Here is a 27046-nt window from a genome sequence, read left to right as displayed (position 1 = left end):
GGGGGGGGGGTGGGCGTGCTGCTTGTTTCCCTCCAAACGTCGGCCACGCCCGAGGTGGAGCCCTCTACAACGATATTTGCTCAATTTGTGTTTTTTTTAAAATTATCGCGGGGCCTTTTTGGTTTGTTTGCTGCGACGCGTTTGGTGATTGCGCCGGTTGTCAGTCAAACCCATTAGACAGGTACGGTGTTGCACCTGTTTGTCAGCAGATGGGCTGTTCCAAGGATGAGTTGCGGCCAACTTGAAGGTCAGTGAGTGACAGACAGGTTGACGGACAGGGATGATTTTGGTTTGAGTTTTTGTTTGGGCGGCGAAACTGGGAATTTTATTTATTTTATTTTTGACTTTGCTGTTTGCTTCAGCATTCGCCTGTGCACTACGAAACCTATACTCATGAGTCAGGCTACTGAAAACCATTGAAAAAACATCCAAGAACAAGTGTCAGTCTGGTTTGTAGCAAATTCGAAACCATACCTACCTGCTATAGTACCTAGGTAGTTACTATATTAAAGAAGTTTGCACACTTGGTTACCTAGGTAATCACTAATGGCACAATCCTCTACGTCGTAATTTGTTTATCATCTTCAACTGACTGGCGTGCATGATCTACATGATTTCTTTCCGAATGTATCTAGGTAAGCGAAAACCCGGCTTGAATCATACCTTCTCGGCTGTCGGGTTCAAATATCGTTATTGATGAAAAGGTTGAATTGGTAGTCAGGGGCTCAGGGGCTCACGAGTAGCTGTGAATTTGCGAGCGCGATATACCGTGACTGTTCATTTCATCGACTTTCCTGGCCAAGACCGTACGCGTCAGATGAGGCATATATAGATAAATTATAGCCACCATATATGGACAGACGTCCGATTGTCGTGTATGAAATCGAGGATTTACCATGGAATTATGCAACTATAACATGCGCCTACTACTTACTGTACACTTAACACAGTTATGTATGATGTGTTTATGCCGACGATGCAATCGCGGTCGTGTCAGAACCGAATCGCTGGGCTCATCGAACCCCCCACAGTGTTTCGACAAGGTCCCAGAAGCAACGTCCCGTCCCATCTTGCCAAATTCAGCATAAAATACCACACCACAAGCCCCCACGGCAGGGATGAGGAGTCCACGCTTCATTAATGCGAACCAACTTTCTTTTATTACGGACGGGTCATTGGACACAGAGTCCCTAGACTGTTTAACACGCCTGAGAGCAGGCGGGGGTCAAGGTTCGGACAAAAGCCACAACAGCCTGTCAATACGAAAAAAGTCAAACGGGAATGCCGGCGTTTGGCTCATTTTGTATTGGGATCAGGGGGGGCGATGATAAAAGTATAATCTTCGGACGGGACCGTGACCGGCGGTCATCTCAAACAAATATATAATGATGCCCAGTTCCATCTCAAGGCATATGCTCTGGTTTCTTTTGGAGACCACCGCTTGTTGGTCCCGACATTCCTTCATTTTCCTATTTTCCGATCAACAGTAACTCCCCATCTGCTGAGAAATGATAACAATAGACTCCAGCAACATGTCACTCGTTAACTTATCGAGGTCGGCCCTGGCCCTCCTCCTCGCCGCCAGCACCCTTGCTTGCCCAACCAAAAACAACTCCACTGCCTCCCAGGCCGCCACGGGCAAGGTAGCAACTGGCTACTTTGCCGGATACCACGCCAATCGCACAGGCGTCTCCTTTGGCGTTGACCAGATCCAGTGGGACAGGTTTGACGATGTCAAGTACGCCTTTGCCGAGACCACGGCAAGCGGCGGCCTGGACCTGAGCCAGTCCGCCCCCGACCAGCTCCCCAAGTTCGTCGAGGCCGCGCATGCCCACAACGTGAAGGCCCAGGTGGCGATCGGCGGCTGGTCCGGCAGCATCTACTTCAGCAGCAGCTTAGGCAGCCCCGAGAACCGCACGGCTTTCGTCAAGACGTGCCTCGACCTGGTGCAAAAATACAACCTCGACGGCATCGACTTCGACTGGGAGTACCCTAACAAGCAGGGCTTGGGCTGCAACACCATTAACGCCAACGACACGGACAACTTCATCTCCTTCCTGACCGAGCTCCGAAAGTCCCAGCCCAAGCAACTCCTCCTGACCGCCGCCGTCAGTCTGTACCCTTACAACGACGCCTCGGGCCAGCAGAGCACCAACCTCAAGGCTCTGGGCGACGTTCTCGACTACAGCGTCGTCATGGGCTACGACCTGTATGGTGCCTGGGCTTCGACCGGTGGCCCCAACGCTCCCCTCGAGATGTCTTGCGACTCGCGCAACAACCAGGGCGGCATCAAGGAGGGCATTGCCAAGTGGATCGCCGCCGGATTCCCCGCCGAGAAGACGATCCTGGGTGTCGGAGCCTACGGTCACGGTTTCACCATCGGCCAGTCCGACGCCTTCGTCGCCGCCACCGCTGGCGCCACCCCTACCCTAAGCGCATACCCCAAGAACAACGGCACCCGTCGCCAGGGTGGCAGCTGGGATGACGACCCAGCCACCGACCAGTGCGGTAACGCCCAGCCCCACGGTGGTACCTTTACCTTCTGGAGCATGGTCACCGAGGGCAAGTTCCTCGACGAGAGCGGCAACCCGCGCTCTGGTATTGCGTCGGGATACGACAACTGCAGCCAGACGGTATGTTTTTGTGGTCTTTTGAGCCTTTGTCCTATTACTAGTTTCTGTACTGACATTACGCAAACAGCCCTACCTGTACGACAACTCTTCCAGCTGGTGGGTGTCGTACGACAACGTCCAGTCCCTCACCGCCAAGGGCAAGTACATTACCGACAACAAGCTCGCCGGTTTCTCGGTCTGGGAGATTGGTGGTGACTACAAGAACATTGTTGTCAATGCCATGCGGTCATCCGTTGGTCTCAAGGTGTAGATGTCAGGATTTGTTTCCGAGTGTACAATATTGTGGTATTTCGTTTGTTATCCTTAGCCGAGTCAATGAAACTCTTGCTATATTCAAAGTCCCATTTTGATAATAAGGTTTTCCATGCAGACATGAAAGGAAAATGACCTGTGATGAATCCGAGTTCAAAATAAATTCCAGGTGCACTTGGCCGTTGAGCATTTTATGGTCAAAGTATTCATGACAATCTCGTCGCAACGCCATCATCATCGCCTTCGGACCTTGGTATTGTCCGTCTTTCACAATTGTATACAAATATTATATGCGTCTGGACGATAATAGTTCCATCTTAAGACTATCTGCTAGATCCTGTCGGAGGAGCCAGAGTTGAGGCCTCTTGGGCGATAGCGGCGGTGAAGGCGCTGTCCAAAGTAAGAAGAGTAAAAATGGGGCAAGTTTTCATCTTGAAACGAAGCCAATCCGTCCAAATAGAATCCGATGATAGCTAAATGGGTTGGCAGGCTGTTGGAGGAGATCGAAAGCTAAATAAAAAGTTGGAATAAAAAGTTGGAATAAAAGTTCAGTCCACCCTTTATATTGTTCCTTCTAACGTTGAATACTCGATTTTGGTTGTATGTCAATTTGCGTAATCCAAGACTGTGTTACATATAAATTGAGTACCATAAGATTGTTTGCACAATCACACATAGCCTTTTAAAACTAATCCGTCTATGCTTGCAAAGAATCCTCTTCTTCTTACTTTTTTTTTTTCTTTATTTCTTTTGAAACTTCCTCAACGGTTCCTAAGCGTCGTAGCTTGTACGTTATATATAAAGGGGAACAATGTTACAAAAGTGTTGGACTTTCTTGAACATCGTGTTCCTACTGCAAGATAGTCCAATCGACTGGCAAGGACCCTAGCAGTAGAATGGAGGGCTGTTACAAATAAGGCAACTGGTGTTTATAGCGAGAGTACAGGGCTGCCGCAGCATTCGGATCGTGTCCCGCAATAGCCAAGTGATGGATGATGGGATTTGCCGAAAGCACGCCCTTGCATGTGCATGTGGAATTTCGGCAGACAAATACCGTTTGGCTAGGCTGAACGGAGTTGTCAGCGTCGTAGCCAAGCCAAATGTCAAAGTCAAAACACCCTCAATTAGCATGCAATAAAGGCGCTATGTTGTTTTACAGCAGAGCACCGGTGGTACTGGTTCTTTTCTTATGTCTTATTGGACAATTATGATATAAAATCAATCAATAGTCCCAATTGACGAACTGCATTCCAAATCGAGTATCTATTGTATTGATCCGGGCCTCAATTGTCAACATATCTTTGCCCCACCCTCCAATGCCAAGAAGCTGGCCTTCCTATTCTGTGAATTTTCCCGACGGGTTTCATTTCGTTAATCGCTCACATATCGCTCATACGTGCTCAACGATCAGGTTGCTGTTATAAGACGAACCGAGATATACTTATAATGTTGGAGATATCCTTTTTTTCGTTTGTCTAGAAGCCCACGTTATGCATGGGTTTTCCTACATAGACAACCTCCTAGCCCAGCTGTACAGCTGAACTACGATTAACATGTCTATACGGGTTGCATTCTCTGTTTGGACAGCAATCGCAACCCTGGTTTCCGGTTACCAGTCTGGCAGTGAGGATGACAGGGTTGAGTCGCGAGGATACATTATAGAATTCTCCGAGGTACGTTTCACACCCGTTTTGTCCCAGACAAACTTCCCTGACGTGTTCGTTCCTAGAGCCATGGCCTCAGTGCCAGAGATGAGATCTTATCATCACTCCCAGACCTGAACATCACAAAGACCTTTGAATCGCCAGTCTTTACGGGAGCCAGTGTTGAAACGACACTGCAGGACATTGACGCCCTACGCCTGACGGCGGGAATTGCAAACGTCTGGTACAATGAAGAGGTGCATCTCCTGGCGCCAGTCGTCGCACCGCGCCAAGCCGTGCTCAACGAGACCGATCATGCCGTGCACTGGGCCACTGGGGTAGAACAGCTGCACGCTCAGGGCGTCCTTGGGGAAGGCGTCAAGGTCGGGGTGGTCGACACGGGTGTTCAATACACGCACACGGCCCTGGGCGGCGGCTTAGGTCCCGGGTTCAAGGTGGCAGGAGGTTGGGACTTTGTCGGCGATGGCGGATGGCCGGCAACGGGATCTCCCAAGGTTCCAGATGCAGATCCGATGGACTACCAAGGCCACGGAACACACGTCGCTGGTATCCTGCTCGGAGAAGCGGCGTCCGGATGGATGGGTGTTGCGCCGCGAGCCACGATGCACTCGTACAAAGTGTTTGGGCGCACTAGCGGCTCGACCACGACCGAGACTATCATCGATGCCTTTCTCAAGGCCTACGAAGACGGCATGGACATCATCACCGCCAGTATCGGCGGCCGAGGAGGGTTTTCCGAGAACGCGTGGGCGGTGGTGGCTAACAGGATTGCAGAGCAGGGCGTTGTGGTGACGATCGGAGCTGGAAACAGTGGAGAAGGCGGTCCGTACTATGCCAGCAGCGGCAGCTCGGGAGAATACGTACTGGCAGTTGCTTCAGCCGAGGTGAAGAAAGGCACGACGGCAGGAGGTGACAAGATCCAACCGAGCTACTTCACAAGCTGGGGTGGACTGTACGACCTCTCCGTCAAACCTGACATAACCGCTCCCGGAACAGACATCTACAGCACCTACATCGGTGACAGCAACAATGTGTTTTCTCTCCTGAGTGGAACATCGATGGCAACCCCGTACATCGCCGGAGTCGCAGCCCTCTACATCAGTGCCAACGGTGGGAGAAGCACTCACGGAAAGGGCTTCGCCAAGCAGCTCGCCATGAGCATCATGGCCACGGGCAACTCGCTTCCCTGGCTGCGCTACTCCGACCGAACAGCCATTCCCTCTTCGATCGCTCCGGTACACCAGGTAGGTGGAGGCTTGGTGAATGCCACAGGTGTGATCAATTCGACCATGCAGCTAGAGCTACAACGCTTTGGTCTGAACGACACGCTTCACTTCCAGGGCACTCAGGTTGTCAAGCTCACCAACACTGGAACGACCGCGGCATCGTATACGTTTGACTATGAAAGCTGGGCAGGGTTCGAAATGCTGTTGGTGAACCCCGAAGACACGGCCGAAACCCCGAGGATCAGGTCCGGTCGCGAAATGGAGCCCATGGAACTATCGCCGAGCGTTCAAGTTCCGGGAGCAGTTGAGCTGCAGCCTGGTCAAAGCACTGAGCTTGAGTTTTCCTTTACCCTTCCGCCGGTTGCCAACGAAGAAAATCTGCCAGTGTATAGCGGGAGAGTTATCGTCAAGTCGGGTGACGGCGAATCTGCGGCCGTCATGTACCAAGGATTGGCATTCAACCTCCGGGAACAGATGAGAAACCCCTACGCTGGGACATATCCATGGTTGAGATCGACTCTTGCCAACACCAACAAGACAACGTATGTAGGCATGAGCAAGTGACCTAGAAGGACCCGGCTAACCACAACTGCTTCCAGATTCTCTTTCAACCTGAGCGCCGCGGCGCAGGACTTTCCAAAGATGTTCATGAAGCTCAAATGGGGCACTAGGGAAGTACGCTGGGATGTAAGTCAAGAGAAAAGCGAAACCAGCACGTATGCTCTCTTTAGAGCTTGCACCACTTACTTGTACTAATCTCTGGACGTAGCTTTACAATACCGAGTTTGAAGAGACGCGTGACTGGCAATATCCCCCAGTAGCCGGGGAAAACGGTTACATTGGTTCCATTGCGCCTTGGTCTAGCTCTGGAAGCGTCTCCAGCTTCAAGCCTGGAGTCCATGACAGCAATGCAACTTTCAACCTGCCAGTTGTCAATGAGGCTAGGAATGCGTTGACGAGCGGAGGTTTTACGACCAGTTACTGGTGGTTCGGAAAGCTGGCCAACGGGAGTTATATCGTCCCGGGCAACTACACGTAAGTTCAATTGAAAAACTATAAGGGACTACTGGAAAAAAAATGCTGACGTTTTGTTGTTCAAGTATGAGGTTTGCGACCCTGGTGCCATTTGCGGATCCTATTTACAGTGATAGTTGGAGTGGAATGACAACAAGCATCACAATTCTTCCGCAAATTTAATCGAAAATTATAGTATAGCTACCACCTGCTCGTTACCGAGAAGGCGATGAATTAATGATTATAATTAAGCTATGGGCGTAGCTTCTTCATAGTCAAGAAGAACTAAGAAGCTAGGTACAGGGTAATGAACCTGTCCTTTTATATATTCTATGTCTCTAACCTCAATGTGACTACCATGATTGAGTGCTCATTGATAGAGGTGGCCACTTGGTCGCCTTAACTGTTGAGTATCCTCCTTCTCATCCTCCGGCCTTCTTCTATTTTTTCTCTTGTCAAGTCTGCGTATTGTCCCCGGCCGGCTTTTCCTCATCCGCCCACAAAATACTTCCTCGCTCTAATGCGACAACAATTGCTTTCCCAATAACAACACCATGCCTTGAACCCAAGCTCAAGCTTTACTAGCTGCCAAGTGCGACGGTGGTTGGTTCAAAGGAGACTTGTGTCCACCTGCCTTGGGGCTGGGTTCGGTAGCCCGTTCGGGCGAGCCCGTCCAATAGTAGGACTTAATTGACCAACAATCTTGAGATTTTGGGGGCTCGGATGGCCACCGTTTTCAACATGGACCGTGGATGGAGGCTTCTGACGGAAATCGCTGGTGCCCAAGGCAGGGGTGTTTTGGTGGTTTATGGCCACATGTTTATAATCCATTGAAGTATAATGAGTTTGTTCCACAGCAGTATCGGGATTAGGACTTTTTACTCCGTGATTGCCTTGCGGAGAACCTCCTTGGACGGCCAAGGGTAACCTCCTCGGAAACGTAGGCTGAGTGTCAGGAGGCGTGGGATTCTGCATGTCATTCACATTGCCGGGAATGGGGCTGGCTATGACGCCCGCGAAGAGGAAAGCAAATACGAATTTGGCGAGCATTTTTCCGAAAGCAAAAAACAAAAGAAAAGGAAAGGAAAAACAAAAGGAAAAAAAAAGTAAAAAAAAAAAAAGAATTTGTGCAGTGGTGTAGATACAAGAGTGTGTTGGAGACGGCGGTTTTTTCTGGGAAAATTCAAGCAAAGTGAAGTGAGTAAGAGTTTATATATCCATTGGATAATTTTTATCGCTGGCTTTTTATTATCCCCCGGCCGAAAAAGCTTTTTCTTTTTTTTTTTCTTTTTTTTTTTTTTTACATGTTTTTAATAGCAAAGTTCCAAATATATAGCGGACGTGCCGGGCGGCCACCCCGGCTTGGGATATTAAATTTAAAGCTTTGATGTACTTTGTCATGAGCTGCTAAGTTTTGATCTCCTATTAATAAAATACAAGGTAAATGCTTACTAAGTAGGTTATATTTAAGTCTCAAGGATAAGTGGAGAAGAATTTGAGAATGAAGTAACAATGGGAATACGAAAAGTTTGTCTAAGAAAGATCATTCGCCTGCTTAAATCCTTTTCTTCCAAACAATTCCGAAAAGAACCACTGCAAATATTTCTACTTGATAATTATAATATGGCTCCTCTGTGTTTGTAGTTCGTGCATCGCCGGTCGGATATAAACATGGAAGGTTGTAAAGACGACGAAGGTTATTGTCCGAACGACAAGCCCGCTGGGGTTGCCATGGTACAGTACAAAGGGGTAAATCTTTGCTATGTTTAAAGTGCATGGCTAGTCAACCGTAAGCAGTTGATTCATACCCACAGGAACGCTGAATCTGAAATATGTTTTTATCGATGATACCAGTTACTACAAAATGTGCATTGGTGAATCGCACCCACTGTCAGTTTCTTTCTTCGATGATACTTTTCTTCTCCTTGATACTCACACGACTCTGTCCAAAGCGCGTATCTACCGCGCCCGAACGTGAAATGCAGGGCTGGTAAAAAGGGCCGACAGCTGGGGTATATCGCCTCGGCCTAGACGAAGGGGGAATGATTTAAATTTTTGTCGAAATAGCATCCCAGCTGTCTGGGATCCTTCCTGAGTCAACGACGGCCAGGATGGGAAATTTTCTAGGAAACGGTTTAGCCCTCACAGTCATTGAATGAGATCAGGATCGCGATATTAACCAGAATGGCAGTGAGGGGCAGTTGGAAGCTGAAAGCCACAAAATGAAAATTCAAATGGACGACAGAGCCGGTATTTGCTTCTCGACAATGTCGAAATAGGAGTTGAAATTGATCACAGATACAGACAGCAGACCTGGACTCGAGTCAAGGCATGAACGGCCATTTTTGAGCCTTTATGCACAACAAGGAAGACTGACGGTTCTGGGAACCGGGTCCATGCCGCATGAGGTACACAAAGTCGTTTATATAAAGCGGGTTTTGGTATCCCCATGTTGCACTAATGTGTTTAGAAGATATACCACTTTAGATATCCCTTTGACAATATAAATACCTACTTATCTATCGCAGTCTTATAAATTTGTGACGTGCCAAGTCCATATAGAACCCCTCCATTACTTAGACCAACATATTTTAACAAAGCGGTCGGTGAAGCGTGTCAGCAAGTGGTTGTCACCATCCCACGGGCCGTGAGGTCTTGGGGTGGTGACTTGTCGTCCAGCAAAATACGGATGAAGCCACTATTTCCTCCGCAACTTGCAGGAATATCCTAAGCTGTATATTTTCTGAACATAACCCGGACATTTGCCACTTGCACGGTCTTTTGAGGATTGCAAATACTACCCAATTACGAAGGATTCGCGGTGCGGGGTCCCGATCCCTTGGCTTTCTAGGCTTCCAGAGAAATCCTTCGGAAGCTGGCTTGGCTGGCTAGATGTTGCTAGAATATGTAAATCCAGTGCTTGGCATCACCAAATCCTGAAGCTCATTGGCTGTGCTTACTAAATAAGACTGTCGATTTGTCATCCGATGACTTTTATATAAAGGGACCCTCAATGTCCCCATTCAGAACTAATAGACTAACTATATCGCCATGCTCAAGACGTTGTATCATTCTCACCCAATACCAAAAATCCAAACGCAAACTGAAAAAAGGCACATCCAAAATGAAAGTTGCAGTGGCAGGCATAGGCAACTTTGGCCCCTACCTCCTCGAAGAGATCCCAAAGGAGGGCCACGAGATTGTTATTCTCACCCGCTCCCAAAAACCCCACCTCAAACTCCCCCAGAAGATCACCGACTACACCATCCCGTCCTTAGAATCAGCCCTTCAGGACGTCGACGCCGTGGTCAGCGCCGTCCCAGCCCACGACCCGGGGTACGTCAAGACACACCTGGCCCTGCTCGAGGCATGCAAGCTGTCGCCGCGGTGCAAAAACTTAATCATTTCGCACTGGGCCGAAAACATTGACGACGTGACGGACCACCCGATATTTCCACATGGCAACAACACGGTACACGAGCTCACGGCGGCCCTGCGGGCCCAAAACGAGGTCACTTGGACGGCCGTGTGCTGCGGCTGGCTGGCCGACTACGTGCTCCCGGCGTCGCAGCGGCGCCTGGGTGAGATTGGCGACTTTTGGGTGCAGGATCGTGAGAAAAAGGTGTTTACCGTCTACGGGCCCGGCACGCAGCGCGTTTCCTTTACGCCGTCGAGGGACGTCGCGCGCGCCGTGGCCAGGCTGCTCAGCAGGCCGGGCGAGTGGACGCCTAGCACGTTTGTGCGCGGCGAGACAATGTCGTGGAATGAGCTGTGGAGGCTGATTAGTGAAAAGGAGGAGGGGTGGACGTTGAGGAAAAAGTCGATGGCGCAGAGTGTCAGGCAGCTCGTGGCTGAGGACGGGGGTGAGCTGAGCAAGATGGTGGCCGAGTTTGAGCTCATGTCGTATGCAGGAGCTCTTGAAATGCCCGAGGATAGGGTTGCGAGGGATAGGGAAAGGTTCTTTGAGGGTCTTAAGTTTAGGACTCTGGCGGAGCTGATGGATGAGGGGAAAGCCAAGCCCGAATCTATCTTGTAGTTTACATGTCCAAATATTAATTCTGCTCACTTTGTCGACGAGATATGCCCGCACCACGTGGCTGATTGCGCTGCGCAATAATCATACGAGACAACTTGAGGAGACTTCCAGGCACGATTATCTGGCCTAGATGTCTTGAATTCTTGGGGAAACACAAAGGTAGAACAGGGTGAAATAGCCTATTGGTATTCTTGAGTCCCTGGTCCGACCTTCAGCTGTGTGAGCTCAGCCCCAATACCGATAACTTCAGCTTTCTCATGTTCCCAAAACTGAAACTCGAAGGACTCGATGAAGTTCCCAGAGAAAGAGTAACCTCAAATCAAACATTGGTTGGATTTCGAGCGTAAAACGGCACGAAAACCCCAAAAGAACAATTGATAATGCGGCGGTTACCTTAGCGACCTACAAATTTATCATAGCCGAAAAGTAAATGCCCAAATAATTGCCACTGGCTCCGTAAAGGTTAGGGTTTTCTCAGATGGCTTGCATACCATATTATACATCATATATCAGGAGACGGCAAGGCTTTTTTTTCTTCTTCTTTTGGTTAGTGATAGGGCTGTGTTGAAACCATTTTACTCCGTAAAGTAGACAAACGCAAAGGTGTGAGCGCAGTGAACCAGCCGCGGCTGGGGTTGTGTAGTACAGATATTTCAGCTGCGCAATAGCATCTCCAATTTGCACTAGCGTTCGGAAATTTATCAAGGTTTTGGAATACAGTATTTTTTTTTTTTTTACCTTGCCTAGGTAGTTGTGAGCGATACCCTTCGAGTACAAAGGGCTTCAGGCTTCTTGGTGATAAATAACACCATTTCCACACCTTTTGATGTTTCCGGATTGCTTATTCCTTCATTGCTCTTACCGAAACAATCCAACGAAGCTAACATATTAATTTCATTCCGTCGACTTCGACATATACCTTCCCATTTGCTACTTTCCTACACAATCATCCCGGCACAATGCGTGCTTTATTTATCGTCGGACTAGCGACATTTACCTGCATGCCTGCCTCTGCTGAGCAGCAGGGCTTCGACGCCCACAAAGTATCAGTCAGAAAGGGCGTACAGCCAGCAGTGGCAATGATAGCTCCCCAACTAGTGCCTAGAGTCAACCCGCCATCGCCAGCGCCAGCGTCAGTGGCCCCTCCAAAACCACCTGTTCCTCCGGCATCACCGGGTATCGACTCAGCTCCCAGGGCCGCTCCAAAACCAGGGATCCCACCGCCACAACCTCCTAATACAGGGTCGGACAATGGGCCACCGCCTTCAGCAAACTCGCCTGGCCGCTCCGCGGGTCTCCGCGTGATCGACCCAACGGGCTTTGGTGTCTTTGCCCTGGCTGTTGCTTTTGCCGTTGCTGTTGCTACTGCTACCTACCTGATTTGACTGAGGGGTGAGACGGAAACATGTTGTTTGACAGTTAGAGAAAGTTGAACCGACTTTTTTTTTAGAAGTGTGAATTCATAGCAGATGGGTGTATTGCTCTACAATGGCGTCTGATAAACCCGGAGGAAAGTCTTAACACTTGTTGCAAAAATGGAAACCTACATCTAGATATTGCCTAACATTACCTATTTCAGTATAAGCACTTTATGTTTTCCTACTATGTGCGATGTATAAAGCCATAAATGTTCTTTAAGGGATATCATCAAGCCCTCGATGCTGTTGGTGTCAGCTGTCCACTCCGGCGAAGGTGGCAAAGCACCAAATCGAGCTTTTAATTCTAGTGCCTGTATTGAGCGAGAGTATGGTTAGGTGGATGAGGACTCTGGTTTGTCGACGAAAAAAACTCGAGCCTACATTTTGTTAAAGTCATGACAAGCTTCTCAAAATGCTTCACGATAGATAGAAACCTTCCTGTCACTAACTTGTCAGCCAAACACTGAACGCTATTGTCTATGATCAAAAGAGCGTTTGCAGGTTGACTAGGCTCCGTTCAATTTGAAAGATAATGCCCGTTGGGATGTGCTCTCCTCGAGCTAAACGTCCTTGCTACACGTACATGTGGACTTCCTGGATCATATTTTGCCAGTAATCATTGATATAGTAGTCTCCCTAATGGTTCCTGATGATACGGACGATTTTAATTTTCTTTCCTTTGTGCTCCCACAAGTGAAAGAGGGAAGGGTGCTAGCCTTACCAGAAGATATAATCCTTAGGCGCGCGCCCGCGTTGAGCACATCGCGGCTTCGTCTCTTCCTCCCTCTACTTTGGTATTAGAATTTTGAATAGCAAGCATCACGCAAATAATTTCAACCGTATCTTTTTGGGAGCGTACTGTCTGAAAAGGAGATAAGTATTGGTTTATACTATGCAATCGCAGTTACAGCTCGCCGCATACTGTGTCATTTTTTCCGAATACCTTGACATTTTTATTCCGTTCCAAACTTCCAACCCAGGCTCCACCAAAACCTTTTCTTCAGACAACCTCAGAGGCTCAGATACTGCCCACCCCGTGGGAGGGGTATAATTTGCTACACAAGTCTAAACGACGGGCTTAAGGCCGCCTGCAAGGCTGCCAGCATATAGTCCTTTTTGTCTCCATACCCCGTGAGATGCTTCACTGCGGATTTGGCTGTTTGCAGTGTTGGTTTGGGGCGCTCTTTTGCCTTCTTGTCGGTACGTTCGACTGTTTCCGTCACCACGCCGCTGTACCAGTGAACACCTTGAATATAGCCGAGGTATTTGAGATGGTTAAATAGAAACCCGCCTTCCTCCCTGGCCTCACGACTTGCGCACTGTTCCCAGCTGTGGTCCTCAACTGTATCCCATCCACCCTTGGGTAGGATTAAGCCCACTGCCTCCGTGGCCGCCCAAATCATCCAAACGGTTTCTTTATTCGCATCGCCGAATGGAACAACACCACAGCGTTCGCGTTTGTTGGTTTTAGGATCACGCACTAGAATTGCTGTCAGCCTTTAAACTTGCATTGAACGGTAACGATAAAGGACTGACATGAGTTCTCCTTCTCGCTTGAGCCCTCGCCCAGTCCGGATATAGTTGAGGCAAAGCCCAAGGCGAAGCAGAGCAATGAAAACTTCATAGCTTAAAATGTGTGTATGGGTCGGCAGGTAGAGAATAAGCTGCGTTCGCAAGTAAGAGAAGTAAACTGTAGGAGCTGATGTTTATATCTTCCAAAGGGATAATCTTGTACAGAGTTGACATCTGGATGACTACTCTAACCAACCTTTATATAATATTTTCTCTCATTGTTCAAAACCATGACTCTTGTAGGTCGACTTGTAAATAAAATCAATAAAATGGATCAGGCGTACAAATTGCGTAAGACTTGTTGTGCATTCAGACAGTTTCTTATTCATAGCCTTTGCTGAATATAAATTCGCATTGCATAGCCCAATGCGGATGTTAAAGTTCTAGTCTACTTGTTTTGTCAAGTTATGCGCAGTAAATCGTACAATAAAAACTTTCACTGTTCGGGGCGGCCTTTTTCCTTGAGAGATTACATCTTGATAAGCTGTTTTAGTGTTTAAAACTCTGCAAAGTACTCAATGAGCATTAAACAACCGGGTAATGCTGGTTTTTGTAAACACTTACCCAAGCCACTGAAAGAAATGCACGGATAGACACGATGTAATAATGTGTTCGTATTATAGAAAGTAAAACCCTGCTACTGGCTATTTGATTACTCAGGTAGTTCATCCCTGTGACGCCTAGGAGCAGAAACTTATATATACTTTTTCATATTTACTTAAAATTCATATTATATATTATTTCTCACAAGTTATAGACTCTTAGTCTAAAAATATAGTTTGACAACCAATTGGATACTTCGCGCGACTTTAAATCGGGGCTAGAAAGGCCTACAACTAAAACTTATTTCACTTTGAACTTGCGAGTAGAATTTGCAATCTATTTTTAGTCCTTGCAGCCTCTTTACATAACCTTTTCATTGGAAGATATAATTAGAAATCACATAGTCGCTGGCCATTTCTCTTGATCCTAAACACCACTTGAAAAACTTGCAAACTTTGACAAAGTTCCTTGATGTGGTTAACTCTCATGGCGAATGTCATGTCAGGTTTGAGATGGACATCAGAAGCAAGACAGCAATTAAGGAAACGGCAATTTTGGTTGTTACCGGCCTAGACTTATTCACAACCTATTCTGGTCGATATCTAATCGTCAACTGCTGAGGAATGAGCGTCAAAGCCGTCTATGCGTCTAGAAGCAAGCCCTTGTCAGACCCTGCCCTCGCCATCGCGCCCTCCCAAAGCTCAGGCCGCTCCCATATTCCATATAGATATGCATCGCTCTGCCAATCGATGTTGTCTTTGTTAGTGAGTTCCATATCAAAGGTCCATACAAGTTTGGCGAGCAGTATCCTTAGCCGCTGCACAGCTGGGTTCGATTCGGGACTAACGTATTCCAAAACCCGTTACGGGCGCCCACGAGGGCCCATGGGCCAAAAAATACCGAAACCCACGGGCACCCGTCTAATTTGCACGCTGTGGGGCATGTACCTTTAAAAAAAAAATTTCTTCGCCTTATAAATACAAATTCCACAGTAAAAAAAAGCAGCGGGCTCGTGGGCTGTTGGCCCGTGGGCTTTTCAAACAATGTTTTGGGCCCTCATGGGCGGGTTTTGGAATGCCTTATCCAGGACAACCTTTGGGTCCCAATGAGAATGGTGCGAAGCAACCCAGCGCGTCCCTGTCGAACCGCGAATCGTAATGATAATATGATGATGTTCGTGCGGCGAGAAGCGCTCCGGGTAGAAGCTGAGCTGATCGGTGAACCAGCGCGGCGACCGTGTCGTAGCGAAATGGCCGGTTTGAACGGTTGTCTCTATCTTTGGCAGTTTGACTATCTACTGCTACGTTCATAACAGTTTTGAAAACATAAACAGGTAATTATAATCGGGGTCTTACCTCTTTTGGAACATAGTGCCCATCCACCACGACTCCGGGGCTGAATCTTGGCATGCCAAAGGCTGCGTTGGCATGAATCCGCAGCGCCTCGTATATAGCAGCGTGCAGGCAGATTTTCAGGTTCAGCAGCCTATTATGGACGATCTCGTCGTATATCCTGAAAGCCTCGACAAGCTCATCCCGCAGACGTCGGTATGTCCTGGGGGGTTACGAGCAGGTAGTAAAGCGCGGCGGACGCGAAGTTGGTCATGGGGTCGAAATTGGGCACAAATTACAATCATAACGTTGAACTGGGCCAGCAGCCAATCCTAGTGGGGCGCTGTCCTGTCCTGCCGATGAAGCGCTCCATGTAATCCTCGTGATGATTAAGGGTCTCGGCACGTGCGAGACGGTCCTTGATGTTCTACCGCTGCACTCGGAGGCCATCTTCTCCGTGGACGCCGTCCTGCATAACCGCTGCCACGTGTCCCACATGCGGTTTTACAGCAGCCTGAGGCTGTCCAACTATGGCGCGACCCGCGAGCTGACCAGTCTGGTGCTCCCGCGCGTCAAGCCATGACACAATTTTGAGTTGATCAAACAAAGTCTCATAAGAAATAAAGGGATTTGTGTGGAAATTGCTTTAGCGTCACCACGCCCACGCCACCCGTTTCCGGTTATCATCGTCATCATCATCGCTCACCATTCTCTGAAAGCCTCAAATTTATCTTGGCATTCCTTAATCCCTGTGCGGCTTAATATTTTCCCAAAACACTACTATGAAGTTTCGATTTATGCAGCCTCTGTTTCCTAGCTTTCAATTGCTGATCTGGACCATCTTAGCGTCATCAGCCGCCGGACTAACACAGGAGGTTGCTTTAGAGGGATTTGGTTACCCATAGGCGAGGCACCGTTCATTTGTCAGTTGCATTTCGTTCTCCCTTGACAACTTCATATTGGAGGGCACTCCCCAGCCTTCCGTCTGTAAGCCCTTCGGTTTACAGCAAAATATCTATCAACTCCATTCGTCCTCCACCTAAGTTATACCACCCGTAGTTGACAGCTTTTGCGGCGTACCTCGGTCTCGTTCCCACACCTCACCTATCCACGGCACCCCCAAAAAAGATACTTCTCTACCATCAAGAACATTTGCTAAGACCTTTAGCTCTGCAATGTTCTTAAGACTTCCGCGTTACGTATTTATATTCAATGCCATTTGCACCCTCGCTAGTCTTTTTTGTTACTAACGTATTATAATGGTCAGGACCCAGTATCTGCGAAAGCGTATATGTCAAGCGCGCGTCCACTCCCTTAAGAGGGTTGTTTGCTATTAGATTATCTGGGAACAATGTCAGCTGATCAATTTTGACCAAGGTTTCTTGGTTGCCGGTTAAACTTACATTTTTTATTGAGTTTTGCGATATGTTCTTCTGCTTCTTTGGAGGTGGCGTAGGTGAAGCCAATAAATCCTGAGTCTTTGCGACCAATAATGTGTGGCGAAACTAAAATCTCAAATCCTTCGGGAAGGTTTTCAATTTTTAATTGGCAAACATGATCGAGATTGATTTTTACAACGCCGTGGTCTCCCAAACGAATTTCTTTTGCTGATGAAATATGGGTGGCCACCCGACGACTAACGTCCATTTTGGCCAAATCTTTACCGATCGAAACGAAACAAGCATTAGGTCTTTGTTCGGCAGTTGCCATTTCCCAGTTTATCGAATGACAGGCGGCGATGGTTGGGAAAATGGCCAGGAAAGCGGAGATAGTAATTATCTGCCCAAACATCATTATGAAAACGTTTTTTGGTGGATTAATTAAAATATTTGTAACAGTTGAAAAAAAACGGGCAAAAAAGTCGAGCAATTTATAATTATTGTTGAAACTAACAACGGTTCGTACAAGTTTGGAGGCATTTCGGAAAAGAATAGCGTGGTTATATATTACAAAAAGCACATTGAATAAAGAAACTGCAAAAATTTGATGTCCCTGGTTCGTATCGGTGTAGCCGAATATTGAGAATGCAACAGGGTGTAGATAAATATAAATAGATTTTCAAATATAGCTACGCTTGTATAATGACTCGCTTTAATGACTATTATGTCATGTGGGTATGTTTAAACCGTAAGTAAATGCCGGTACATTAATAGCCCGCAAATTTCTTCCGTGCCTGTTTACCCACCCATTTGCCTGAACCACGTATAAATGGTGCTAGTCCCGTGGTTAGGATCAGTGTAGACCTAGTTATTTCGTTTTTTTTCCTTCTTTTTTTGTTGAAAATCAATCGTAGAAATTATTTCAAACAAAACTCACATTTAAGGCTTTGAAACTTACATATAGTAGAAATATGCAAGGTTATTTCTCACATAAATTTGATTTTTTGAATCAAGGGTTTTCCACAATGTTTTCATATCAGAAAGAGGTTTTTCACGGATAATTTATAATGTTTTGAATTCATCACGACACACAGGTAAGCAGCCCGGCAGGAACCTTTTCGCAATTTCACGCACCTTGGTATTTAGTCATTAATGTAAACCGACGAAGGATTAGTTTGAGACAGTTTTACTTCAATTTTCGCTGAAATACATCTTTTTAGCAACGAGAAGATATCACTTCCAAAAAGTGACAAACAAAGACCGCAGTCAGATGGATAAAAACCCAAGCCGATTCGGATTACTACCGCTAGTAAAGTTTAGCTGTGTGCCTAAATCGGTTCGGGTTGACTCTCCACCAACTCGGATGATGAACCAGACGACAAGATCTTAACTGGAATATAGACGAAATTTGCAACGGCAATCACAACGTGATTACATATCATTACCAAGCCAACTGACGTCAATGAATTACATACGGGTAGAACTGGTTGATTTCCTCCGTTTTATTGTGGGAAATACATTGTGGGTTAAAAGTGATCTTGATCGGCCGTGGGTTGGATTTGAGATTGGATTTGAGACTTGAGGAATTCAACCGGTTCTCCGCTTCTGTAACGCACTGCTTGAAGTGATTATATCCGCAGCAGCAGTGTTTGATAGGCTATTCCCGTGCACTATATTGATAGCGTATCTTTTTTGGAAACTACATGTGGCATGTATAACTCTTTGTTCGCCCTTTCGCAAGTCTTAGCTAAAGGAAGAATGTCTAGGGAATGCAATGATGTTTACTAATTCATGGACCATCGCACCGTATCAAAAGGCGCTTGCATAGCCTAGTTTCCACCCACATCTCCTGGTTGCTCTAGCAAATAGGATTTTGCCACTTGGCCGCGTGGCTTGTACAGAAGACCTAATAGCTAGTTTCCAGAACATAATAGCGTCAGAGCTGCGAACCTCGTGTTTCTTAGCCCGGTAGGGCGGTCCGCCAAGAACTTTTTTGGACGACAGAAATCATCGACACCGAGGTGCCCTGAGCCCAGGGACTGACAGCTGAGCTAGAAAAGACGGCGCGGTTCCTGAACAATTCCAAGCAACTGTTGGACTGAGCTCAGACCCTTGGCCACCCGTAACTGCACGGAAATAGCAGCGACCGGGGAAAAAGAAAAAAAAAAAAAACAACTAGATTCGCTCAGCAAAGCTCGCAGCCAATAAAATCAAACACGAGACGTGCTGCATGAAGAATCTGACCGCGCGGCTAATCGCGGGACGCGGGGATGCACTGTTCTCCTGGGTCACGCACTATTGCTTCACGGGCCGCGCTTATGCAAGCGGTAGCACGGTGGCCGCGTGGCTGGAGCGTTTTCGATGATTATACGAGACTCTATCCAACTTCTTGCTCCAAAAAAGACTTCAGAGATAAACTATATATATCGAGATGGGGACCTGCCGGTTCACAACATTTTCATATCCTCATCCTCATCATCATTAGCAATCCGCATTCACCATCACCATCTTTTCCTACAGGCATCCATTCATTTGCACATTCAACTTAATTCCTTCATTCGTATATAGCTTCCACGGCAATTACTACAGCCTGTGAAAAGAACTTACCATCTTTTTAATCAACTAATCGACCAATTAACCAATCAACCGCAAAAATGCAGGTCTCCATCATGACCCTCCTCACCTTGGCCACTGCCACCGAAGCCACCTTCCTCGGTTTTGGCGGTTCTGGTGGCTTTGGCGTCTCTGCCGGCCTTGGAGGCTCTGGTGGCCTTGGAGGCTCCGGTGGCCTTGGCGTCTCTGGTGGCCTTGGCGTCTCGGCCGGCCTTGGGGGATCTGCCGGCGCAGGAAGCTACAGCTCCTCTGCCGTGAATACCAACGGCCTCGGCAGCTGTCAAGCTGGCTGCGTTTCTTCCGCCATGCCAAAGCTAGGCAGTGGCTACTCCGTGGGGTCGACTTCGGTCTCCACTTTCTGCTCCAACCCGAACCTGCAGTCGTGGTTCAACTCTAATGTCAGCCCCTGCCAGACCGCTTGCACCAAGTCCCAGTCTCAGTCTACTGGCGTCTACCGTCGTAGTAAGTTCCCACTCTACCGCTCAAAATTTGCCGTTCAATTTTTAACTAATGTCATGTTGCAGCCTTTGGCCTCCTGGGTCTTGGCGGCTTTGGTGGGTTTGGTGTGAGTGGTGGCCTCAACGTGGGTGCGAGCTGGCTCAAACAGACTTGCTCGTCTGGAACCTCTTCCCCGACCACCTCGGATCAGGGATATGGAAATTCTTCCCCGACCACTCAGGATCAGGGATATGGAAACTCTTCCCCGACTACCCAGGACCAGGGTTACGGGAACAATGGCAGCGGCTCTTCTAACAATGATTCGCCATCGCCCGTCTCCTCCTCCGCGCCTGTGCCCAACAATGGCAGCGGCTCTAACAACGATTCGCCTACGCCATCGTCATCTTCCGCACCTGTGCCAAACAACGGCGGTGGCTCTAGCAACGATTCGCCCGCGCCCTCGTCTTCTACCGTACCTGGGCCGAATAACGGCGGCGGCTCTAACAACGATTCGCCCGCGCCCTCGTCTTCTACCGTACCTGTGCCGAACAACGGCGGCGGCTCTAACGACTCGCCTTCGCCCTCATCCTCTTCTGCACCTGTCCCCAACAATGGCGGCGGCTCTAACAACGATTCGCCTTCACCCTCCTCCTCCCCTGCGCCTATGCCGGACACTTGCGGAGGACCCGTCCCGGCTTCTTCGGTCCTGCCTGCCAGCGCTTCCCCCACTCCCACTCATGACGACTCGGCTTCGTCGGTTCTCCCTGCTGAAGCTTCGCCCACCCCTACTCAGGACAACAACAACTCTTACTACTGAAAGGCTCGAGAGGAGGGTTCAGATGAGAGACATATCCCATGTGAGACATGGCTGATGGGGAGATGCGGACTTTGTTGGATTTCTCTTTGTTTTCTTTGCTCCTTAAGCAAAGCTAATCCTGAACAGTAGGTAGAACTTTAGAATAGCTAATAAAAATGCTACGTTGCAACCAAACGGATACGTCTTCTACGTGAATTTTGTGGTAAACGGCAGCCTGGAGCGGGCCTTTGCTTTGTGTCAAAGCGAACCAGAAATGCACTCATGAGTACTACTCTGTTTTGTAAGGTCGAAGAAATCTGTCTTCGGTTAACAGCTACTCATGCATCGAAAATTAGGGCAAAATCCACAGGTGGGCCAATTCTTGGCCGTTCGCCGACGAGAGGATACCCACCCCCTTCTCGACGTTGATGCATTCTTCTCGCTTACCCATGCAAAATTCTCACCTTTTCAGCGCAGCAGTGGCATATGAGGCCAAAAAGTTTGCCTAATCGAGCCAAGCGCTGAGGAGCGGTCGTTCCCGACCAGCTGAAAGAGAGACAACAAATGCAACGCCCGCTTACACTTTGTTAACTTCCAATTTGGGAATCGCACCACTGGACCCTGCCAAGTCTTCATATTCGCTGGTTGCCAAGGTGGTCTCGCTACCTTGCTACCTTGGACATGAGATTTTGACAGAACTGAAAAGACATATGTACGAAATGACGAGATACTGATGGTTGCTATTAGTATAAAAGACGGCTTGCTTGCACACGTCAAGCACCTTTACTTTTTCTTTTTTTTCTTTTTCATCACTCAGCGCAACAGCACGAGCAATCGCAGCCTCCCGCATCCCATCGACTCTTCCTGCCCTCAAACTTTTACTCTCTTTCAACCAAAAGAAAAGTCGACAATCATGCGCTTCAACACCAACGTCCTCTTCCAGTGTGCCGCTGGCCTTCTCGCCTTGGCCGGCATCGCTGAAGCCTCGGCTCTTCCTGTGTTGGAGGGCAACGGCGAGGAGCTCATGGCTGCCCAGGCCGGCTCGCTCGAGAAGCGCGGCAAGTACGAATGGGCCGTCGTCCTGGGCACCTACGACAGCAACCGGTGCGACGGCTGGCAGCGCGACGCGACGCAACCCGACGGCGTTTGCTACAAGCTGGGCAACCAAGACTACGGCATGAAGATCTTTTGGCTCGCTCAGGGCTGTCGAGGTATGTCTTTTTTCTGTGTGCTCTGGTAGAGTTCGCGGTACAGGTACTTTGAGAAATACTGGTGAACTGACCAACGCTTGATGTTTAGTTCTCGTCACTGGCGAGAATGGCGCCTGCACCACCTCCGGAGGAACCGGCACTTGGTACAGCAACCTGAACGAGTGCATCCCGCTCAACGGCAAGTGGTTCTACCAGGTGTACTGTTAAAGCCGTCTAGAATCTCGGAAAGCTTTTTTGTTTTGTCTTGGCTTGGCACCATCATAAAACCTGTGCTGGGTTGAAAGAATTGGCGTCTGTGAGCACCGAGTAGGATCGATTAAGCTCTGGATACAAACTGCAGTAAGTGCTTGAAGACGGTTTTACATGTACTTTATTCTTCCAGCCAGATTTCTTCCAGTGGGAACAATCATGAAACCTTATTCCCGCTGTCGTTCAAGTTACCTCATCCCCAAAGAAACCTGCTATCCTTGAACCAATACTCGGATGGCTGTGCTATGTAGTGTTGATGGCGTGTACCCTCTTGTTGGTGCTTGGATTTTCAATAGTATATATCCGGGAAGCAGGTATGCACATCATCCAAGTCCTGGTATTTACGCATTACAAAGCTGGTATCAGAGCTACGAATTAGTTATTCATAACAACAATTCTCAGTCTCACAAGATCGATGGTTATAAATATCACAGATACTTGGTATCTCATCATATAATATGTATCAAATACCTCAAGAGCAATAAGCCCCACGACTTGGAGAAGAATTATATTTATACCATCTGAACATCATTGAAACATAGCCAGGCAAGTGCGCATACGTCGTATTGAGGCTTTCTGCTGGTAAAGGATGTCACATTACTCCACTGCATAAAACAAGCATATAAAAAACCGTGTACTTGCTGCGAGAATGAGATGCGCAGTGTAATCTTTCGTAGCTCCCAATGTGGTTTTGCTTGGACAACTAGGCATTTCGTCGTATTATACAAGGTTCTAAAACTTGGCCTTCCTTTTCCTGATGTTCCAAGCACGGCTAACCGCCTGGGAATTTGTCTGAGCGCTCTTTTGGAACCTCTCCTACAGCCTTCGACGGAGAGTCACACACCCCAGGACCGTCGATCATATTATGAGCCTTTTCTTGCAAGTCGATTGCCAATAAAAAAACCGGGTCTTCTATGCCCAGCAAGCCTTCGTAGACATTCACAAGATGATCGATCAGAACAATCGCTTCTTGAATCTTTCCTTCTGCAAAATATGCCTTTGCAAGCCAATGTTCGGTGGCAAGTCGCTGGCGGTCTTCAATATCAAAAACCTCTTTTGTTATCGCCAAAACGTCTTCAATTAGTTGGGTCGCTTGTCGGATTCTGTCATCTTTAAAATACGCCACTGCAAGGCTAAGTTCAGATGCAAGTCGGCTGCGATTCGTCTTATCCAATGTCTCTTTTCTTATCACCACAATCTTTTCGAATAACTGAGCGCCTTGTCGAATTCTTCCATCTTCACAATACGCTCTTGCAAGCTCGTGCTCAGACGCAAGCAGGGAGTGATCCCTTTGATCTAATGTCTCTCTTCGGACCGTTACGACGTGTTCGAGTAATTTGATAGCTTTTAGGGTTTGCCCGTCATCGAGGTATAACCTTGCAAGCCGCTGCTCAGATGCAAGCCGTTCGTCATCTGCTTTATCCAGTGTCTCCTTTCTTATCGCCACAATCTTTTCGAGTAACTGAGTGCCTTGTTGGATTCTTCCATCTTCACAATAGGCTCTTGCAAGCTCGTACTCAGACACAAGCCGGTTGTGATCTCTCTGATCTAATGTCTCTCTTCGTATCGTCACGATGTGTTCAAATATTTCAATGGCTTTTTTCGTTCGGCCGGCGTCAAGGTATGCTCTTGCAAGCCCATGCTCGGAAGTTAGTCGACTATTATCCATTTCATCCCTAGTCTCTTTTTTTATCGTCACGACGTGTTCATATATTTCGATGGCCTTTTCGATTTGGCCATTTCCAAGGTAAGCCCTTGCAAGCTCATGTTCAGACGAACATCGGCTGGGATCTCTTTCATCCAATGTCTGTTTTCTTACCGCTAAAACGCGCTCCAATAGTCCGATGGCGTCTGTCATTCGCCTTTGATTCAGGTAGACATTTGCCAAATCATGTTCAGCCTTGAGAAGGTCAGGATGGGTATCTGGGAGTGTTTCCTTTCGCCAGCAAACGCTTTCTTCAAGGCACCGTGTAGCCTCTTTAAAACGTCGATCCTCGTTCAAACACCATCCCAAACTGTAAAATAAGTCGAATCGTTCTTCAACCTGGTATTCTTCGCTCCTATCCAGAAGCCGTAAAGCATGGCTGAGCAAGCCTTGCCACAAAGGGCGGTCTGCACAATCAAACTGACCAAAAACGTCACGAAGATGTCGGAGAGCGTTCAATGCTATTTCTTCGGTTCGTACCGCATTTGCAATCCATAGTTTTGTCGCCAAGTGTACTAGACTGTGCATGTCGTACATTTGGTCGTCCTCTCGGACGGTGAGGAATGCATATCCACACAAGGTTCCGATGGCGTTTTCAGTCTCCGCTGATTCAAAATTAGGGAGAAGGAAGCGCGGGACGGCTTTTGGCTCGATGCAGGAAAGAAATGCCAGCATATCGGATGCAGCACTGTCATCCCTTTGTATTTGATCAAAAGAGACCAGCCAGGTGGTTGCCACTGCGTTTCTTGATTCCCGATATCTTGTGTTGTCCCGAAATTCTCTACTCATCAGCGCCACCATGTCCGGTTCGGTACCACCAAGCAGCTCGAGATATCTTCGTATTGACATTTGTCTGTTGCAGTTGAGATAGGCAGCAGCTTGTGTGATTGCCAAAGGAAGCCACTCGAGCCTTTCCAAGAGCTCAGTCGCCAATATACTGTCTTGAACCAGCTCCTTTCGAACAAGGGACCTTTCCAACATAGTCATAGCCTCCGATTTATTCATCTCCGAAAGCATAAGGACGTCGCTTCCAGCCACTGACTGACCCACTTCACTCGACCGAGTAGTGAATATAATAAGACCGTACTCATTATCAGGCAAATACTGACTAATGCTTTGCGAGTTGTTGCTCGACCCAAACATCATCTCGCTATCATCTGCATTATCGATGATGAGAAACCACTTGCCTGCCTGCTCTGAGCTGAGGTATCGCTGTACCGAAACTTTTGGGTCTTCTTTGGTGGCATCCATAGGCACTTGCAACTTTTTCCCAACCTCGATGTACGCCTCCTCAAAGGTGGTGAAACTGATGACGGGGATCCAGAAAATGGAGAAACAAGGCTGATTCTCTTTAACCCAATAAGCTAACTGTAGGGCAACTTGGGTTTTGCCGACACCGCCGAGTCCGACAATAGCCAGCCTCTGACAGTCATCGTCGATGAACAGTCTTTGCTGTAGCTCATCAAGAATATTATTGCGACCTGTGAACTTGCGATTTCGGAGCAAAGGGATGTGGTATTGCGGTGTTCTGTGTCCCAGACCAGCCTGTCGTTCAGAAACAGATTCCGGCCCAGGGGCGGGTAGTGGTTCTAATCAGGTTGAGTAAATGTATCAACATGTGTCGAGCTCGCCCCTCACGGAAGGTAACATACCTGAAAAGGGGGCAGAAGTTGGCCAAAATTCCAAAAGCGCCTTGGAACATGCTGCTGCTGTCGCCGCTGCATATCGCTGCCAGGCCTTCATTTTGTGGCTGTCGGCATAATCGCATGCGCTCTTGATGACGATGCAGGGCAGAATCTCCCATACCCCCGCCGCCTCCATCTCAAATGCGATAACACCCTCTTCTTTTGCAAGAGTGTCTCTGTCTTTTCCGGACTTTAGTACAGTATCACCCGATGCAAACAAGCCTATATGAATGATAGGTTGTTGCATTTCTGTCTGCTTCAGGCGGTTTCGTGCCACCTGAGGACCGTTGCAGCCGCAATCATCACAAAGCTTCCCATCTGTGATATGACGATAATCCGACTCAAACAGCCGGTCTTTCTGGACGCCAGGGTACTGAGCTGCAAGACGTACTTTGCACTGGATAGCACCCAGATAGACCATCATTTTGGACTCAAGTTTCTCTCGCCTTTGTATGCCTTTCAGTTTGGCCAACTGACTGCGGATCTCAGCGCTCTGCCTTCCGAGCGACTCCTGAAATGACCTTTTCCGTTCAAAGCCCTCGGGGAGCCGTCTCCCAAGATCGTACTGGACGACGCCCTCGCTGATAATGACGTCTCCGAGGATGATTTCTTCACCGTCGGCGCTATAAGGCACAACCCCACAAACGCCAACAACCATCGCCAGCTTAATACTAGGAAAGCTTGCGTGACAATGCGCTGCGGCAGCTGCAGCCTCGGTCTTGCCCATACCCGCCATGTGCACCAGCACGACGTTGTGCGAGCCAATCACGCCGACCGAGTAGGCGTTCGGGTCGCCGGCGTGGGTGACGTAGGGGGGATCATCGTCATCCCAGTGTTGATCAAACAGCGCAATGACAGCATCGGCTTCAAGGGGGAGGGCGCAGAAAATGGCGATGTGGAAGTCCCGTCCTGAGGTTGGCCGCTGCGGGGTCCGGTCTTGGTGTATGGGGACTATGCGGGTGTCGGAGCGGTTTGAGGCCATGGCTTATTGCTGGGGAGGATGCTTAGCTGAGTCAGCTGCTGCATGACCGGCTGGCTAATACATCGAAAAAAGTTGTTTGCTTGCGCGTCTTCACAGCATAAAGTCGTCGTGCTCCTTCGCGGTTGATTCCCTCAATGATAGAAACACGTCAAGTCCATGTCAGCAACCCCGCATTCCAAGTACGCAGAGCCCCATTTGCCAAGATCTTGCTTATCAACCAGTCTGGACTTGGCAACATTGTTGCGGCGAAGTCATCAGCAAGTCGTATTGGTGGAATACATGATAAAGGGATACGAGAT

General features: G+C 48.2%; 9 protein-coding genes across 9 annotated transcripts; 7 read left to right on the top strand and 2 right to left on the bottom strand.

The window, feature by feature from the left end:
• The first annotated feature begins 1450 nt into the window (after positions 1-1450).
• PgNI_02870 (uncharacterized protein) lies at positions 1451-2945 on the top strand. The gene is made up of 2 exons (XM_031122927.1): positions 1451-2633; positions 2701-2945. Exons 1-2 carry the CDS (start codon positions 1509-1511, stop codon positions 2881-2883), a joined length of 1308 nt encoding a protein of 435 aa, XP_030985527.1. The 5' UTR covers positions 1451-1508; the 3' UTR covers positions 2884-2945.
• A 1442-nt stretch (positions 2946-4387) lies between these two features.
• PgNI_02869 (uncharacterized protein) lies at positions 4388-7041 on the top strand. The gene is made up of 5 exons (XM_031122926.1): positions 4388-4558; positions 4615-6317; positions 6375-6462; positions 6545-6810; positions 6876-7041. Exons 1-5 carry the CDS (start codon positions 4439-4441, stop codon positions 6970-6972), a joined length of 2274 nt encoding a protein of 757 aa, XP_030984300.1. The 5' UTR covers positions 4388-4438; the 3' UTR covers positions 6973-7041.
• A 2872-nt stretch (positions 7042-9913) lies between these two features.
• Positions 9914-10825, top strand: PgNI_02868 (uncharacterized protein; the record flags this gene model as incomplete). Its single annotated transcript, XM_031122925.1, has 1 exon — positions 9914-10825. The coding sequence occupies one exon, from the start codon at positions 9914-9916 to the stop codon at positions 10823-10825; it is 912 nt and encodes a 303-aa protein (XP_030984301.1).
• Positions 10826-11784: 959 nt separating this feature from the next.
• On the top strand, positions 11785-12210 carry PgNI_02867 (uncharacterized protein; the record flags this gene model as incomplete). The annotated part of the gene is made up of 1 exon (XM_031122924.1): positions 11785-12210. One exon carries the CDS (start codon positions 11785-11787, stop codon positions 12208-12210), a length of 426 nt encoding a protein of 141 aa, XP_030984307.1.
• A 1088-nt stretch (positions 12211-13298) lies between these two features.
• Positions 13299-13867, bottom strand: PgNI_02866 (uncharacterized protein; the record flags this gene model as incomplete). The annotated part of the gene is made up of 2 exons (XM_031122923.1): positions 13299-13723; positions 13780-13867. The coding sequence occupies 2 exons, from the start codon at positions 13865-13867 to the stop codon at positions 13299-13301; spliced, it is 513 nt and encodes a 170-aa protein (XP_030984308.1).
• Positions 13868-15785: 1918 nt separating this feature from the next.
• On the top strand, positions 15786-16272 carry PgNI_02865 (uncharacterized protein; the record flags this gene model as incomplete). The annotated part of the gene is made up of 2 exons (XM_031122922.1): positions 15786-15905; positions 16084-16272. 2 exons carry the CDS (start codon positions 15786-15788, stop codon positions 16270-16272), a joined length of 309 nt encoding a protein of 102 aa, XP_030984309.1.
• Positions 16273-19722: 3450 nt separating this feature from the next.
• PgNI_02864 (uncharacterized protein) lies at positions 19723-20936 on the top strand (the record flags this gene model as incomplete). Its single annotated transcript, XM_031122921.1, has 2 exons — positions 19723-20143; positions 20206-20936. 2 exons carry the CDS (start codon positions 19723-19725, stop codon positions 20934-20936), a joined length of 1152 nt encoding a protein of 383 aa, XP_030984310.1.
• Positions 20937-21828: 892 nt separating this feature from the next.
• Positions 21829-22333, top strand: PgNI_02863 (uncharacterized protein; the record flags this gene model as incomplete). Its single annotated transcript, XM_031122920.1, has 2 exons — positions 21829-22126; positions 22215-22333. 2 exons carry the CDS (start codon positions 21829-21831, stop codon positions 22331-22333), a joined length of 417 nt encoding a protein of 138 aa, XP_030984303.1.
• Positions 22334-23031: 698 nt separating this feature from the next.
• PgNI_02862 (uncharacterized protein) lies at positions 23032-26865 on the bottom strand. Its single transcript, XM_031122919.1, has 2 exons — positions 25733-26865; positions 23032-25669 (listed from the first exon to the last, which is right to left on the bottom strand). Exons 1-2 carry the CDS (start codon positions 26745-26747, stop codon positions 23148-23150), a joined length of 3537 nt encoding a protein of 1178 aa, XP_030984304.1. The 5' UTR covers positions 26748-26865; the 3' UTR covers positions 23032-23147.
• Between the last annotated feature and the right edge of the window lie 181 nt (positions 26866-27046).

This window comes from Pyricularia grisea (genome assembly GCF_004355905.1).
Source record: "Pyricularia grisea strain NI907 chromosome Unknown Pyricularia_grisea_NI907_Scaffold_2, whole genome shotgun sequence".
Lineage (NCBI taxonomy): Eukaryota > Fungi > Ascomycota > Sordariomycetes > Magnaporthales > Pyriculariaceae > Pyricularia > Pyricularia grisea.
This window is presented reverse-complemented; position numbering and strand designations above follow the sequence as displayed.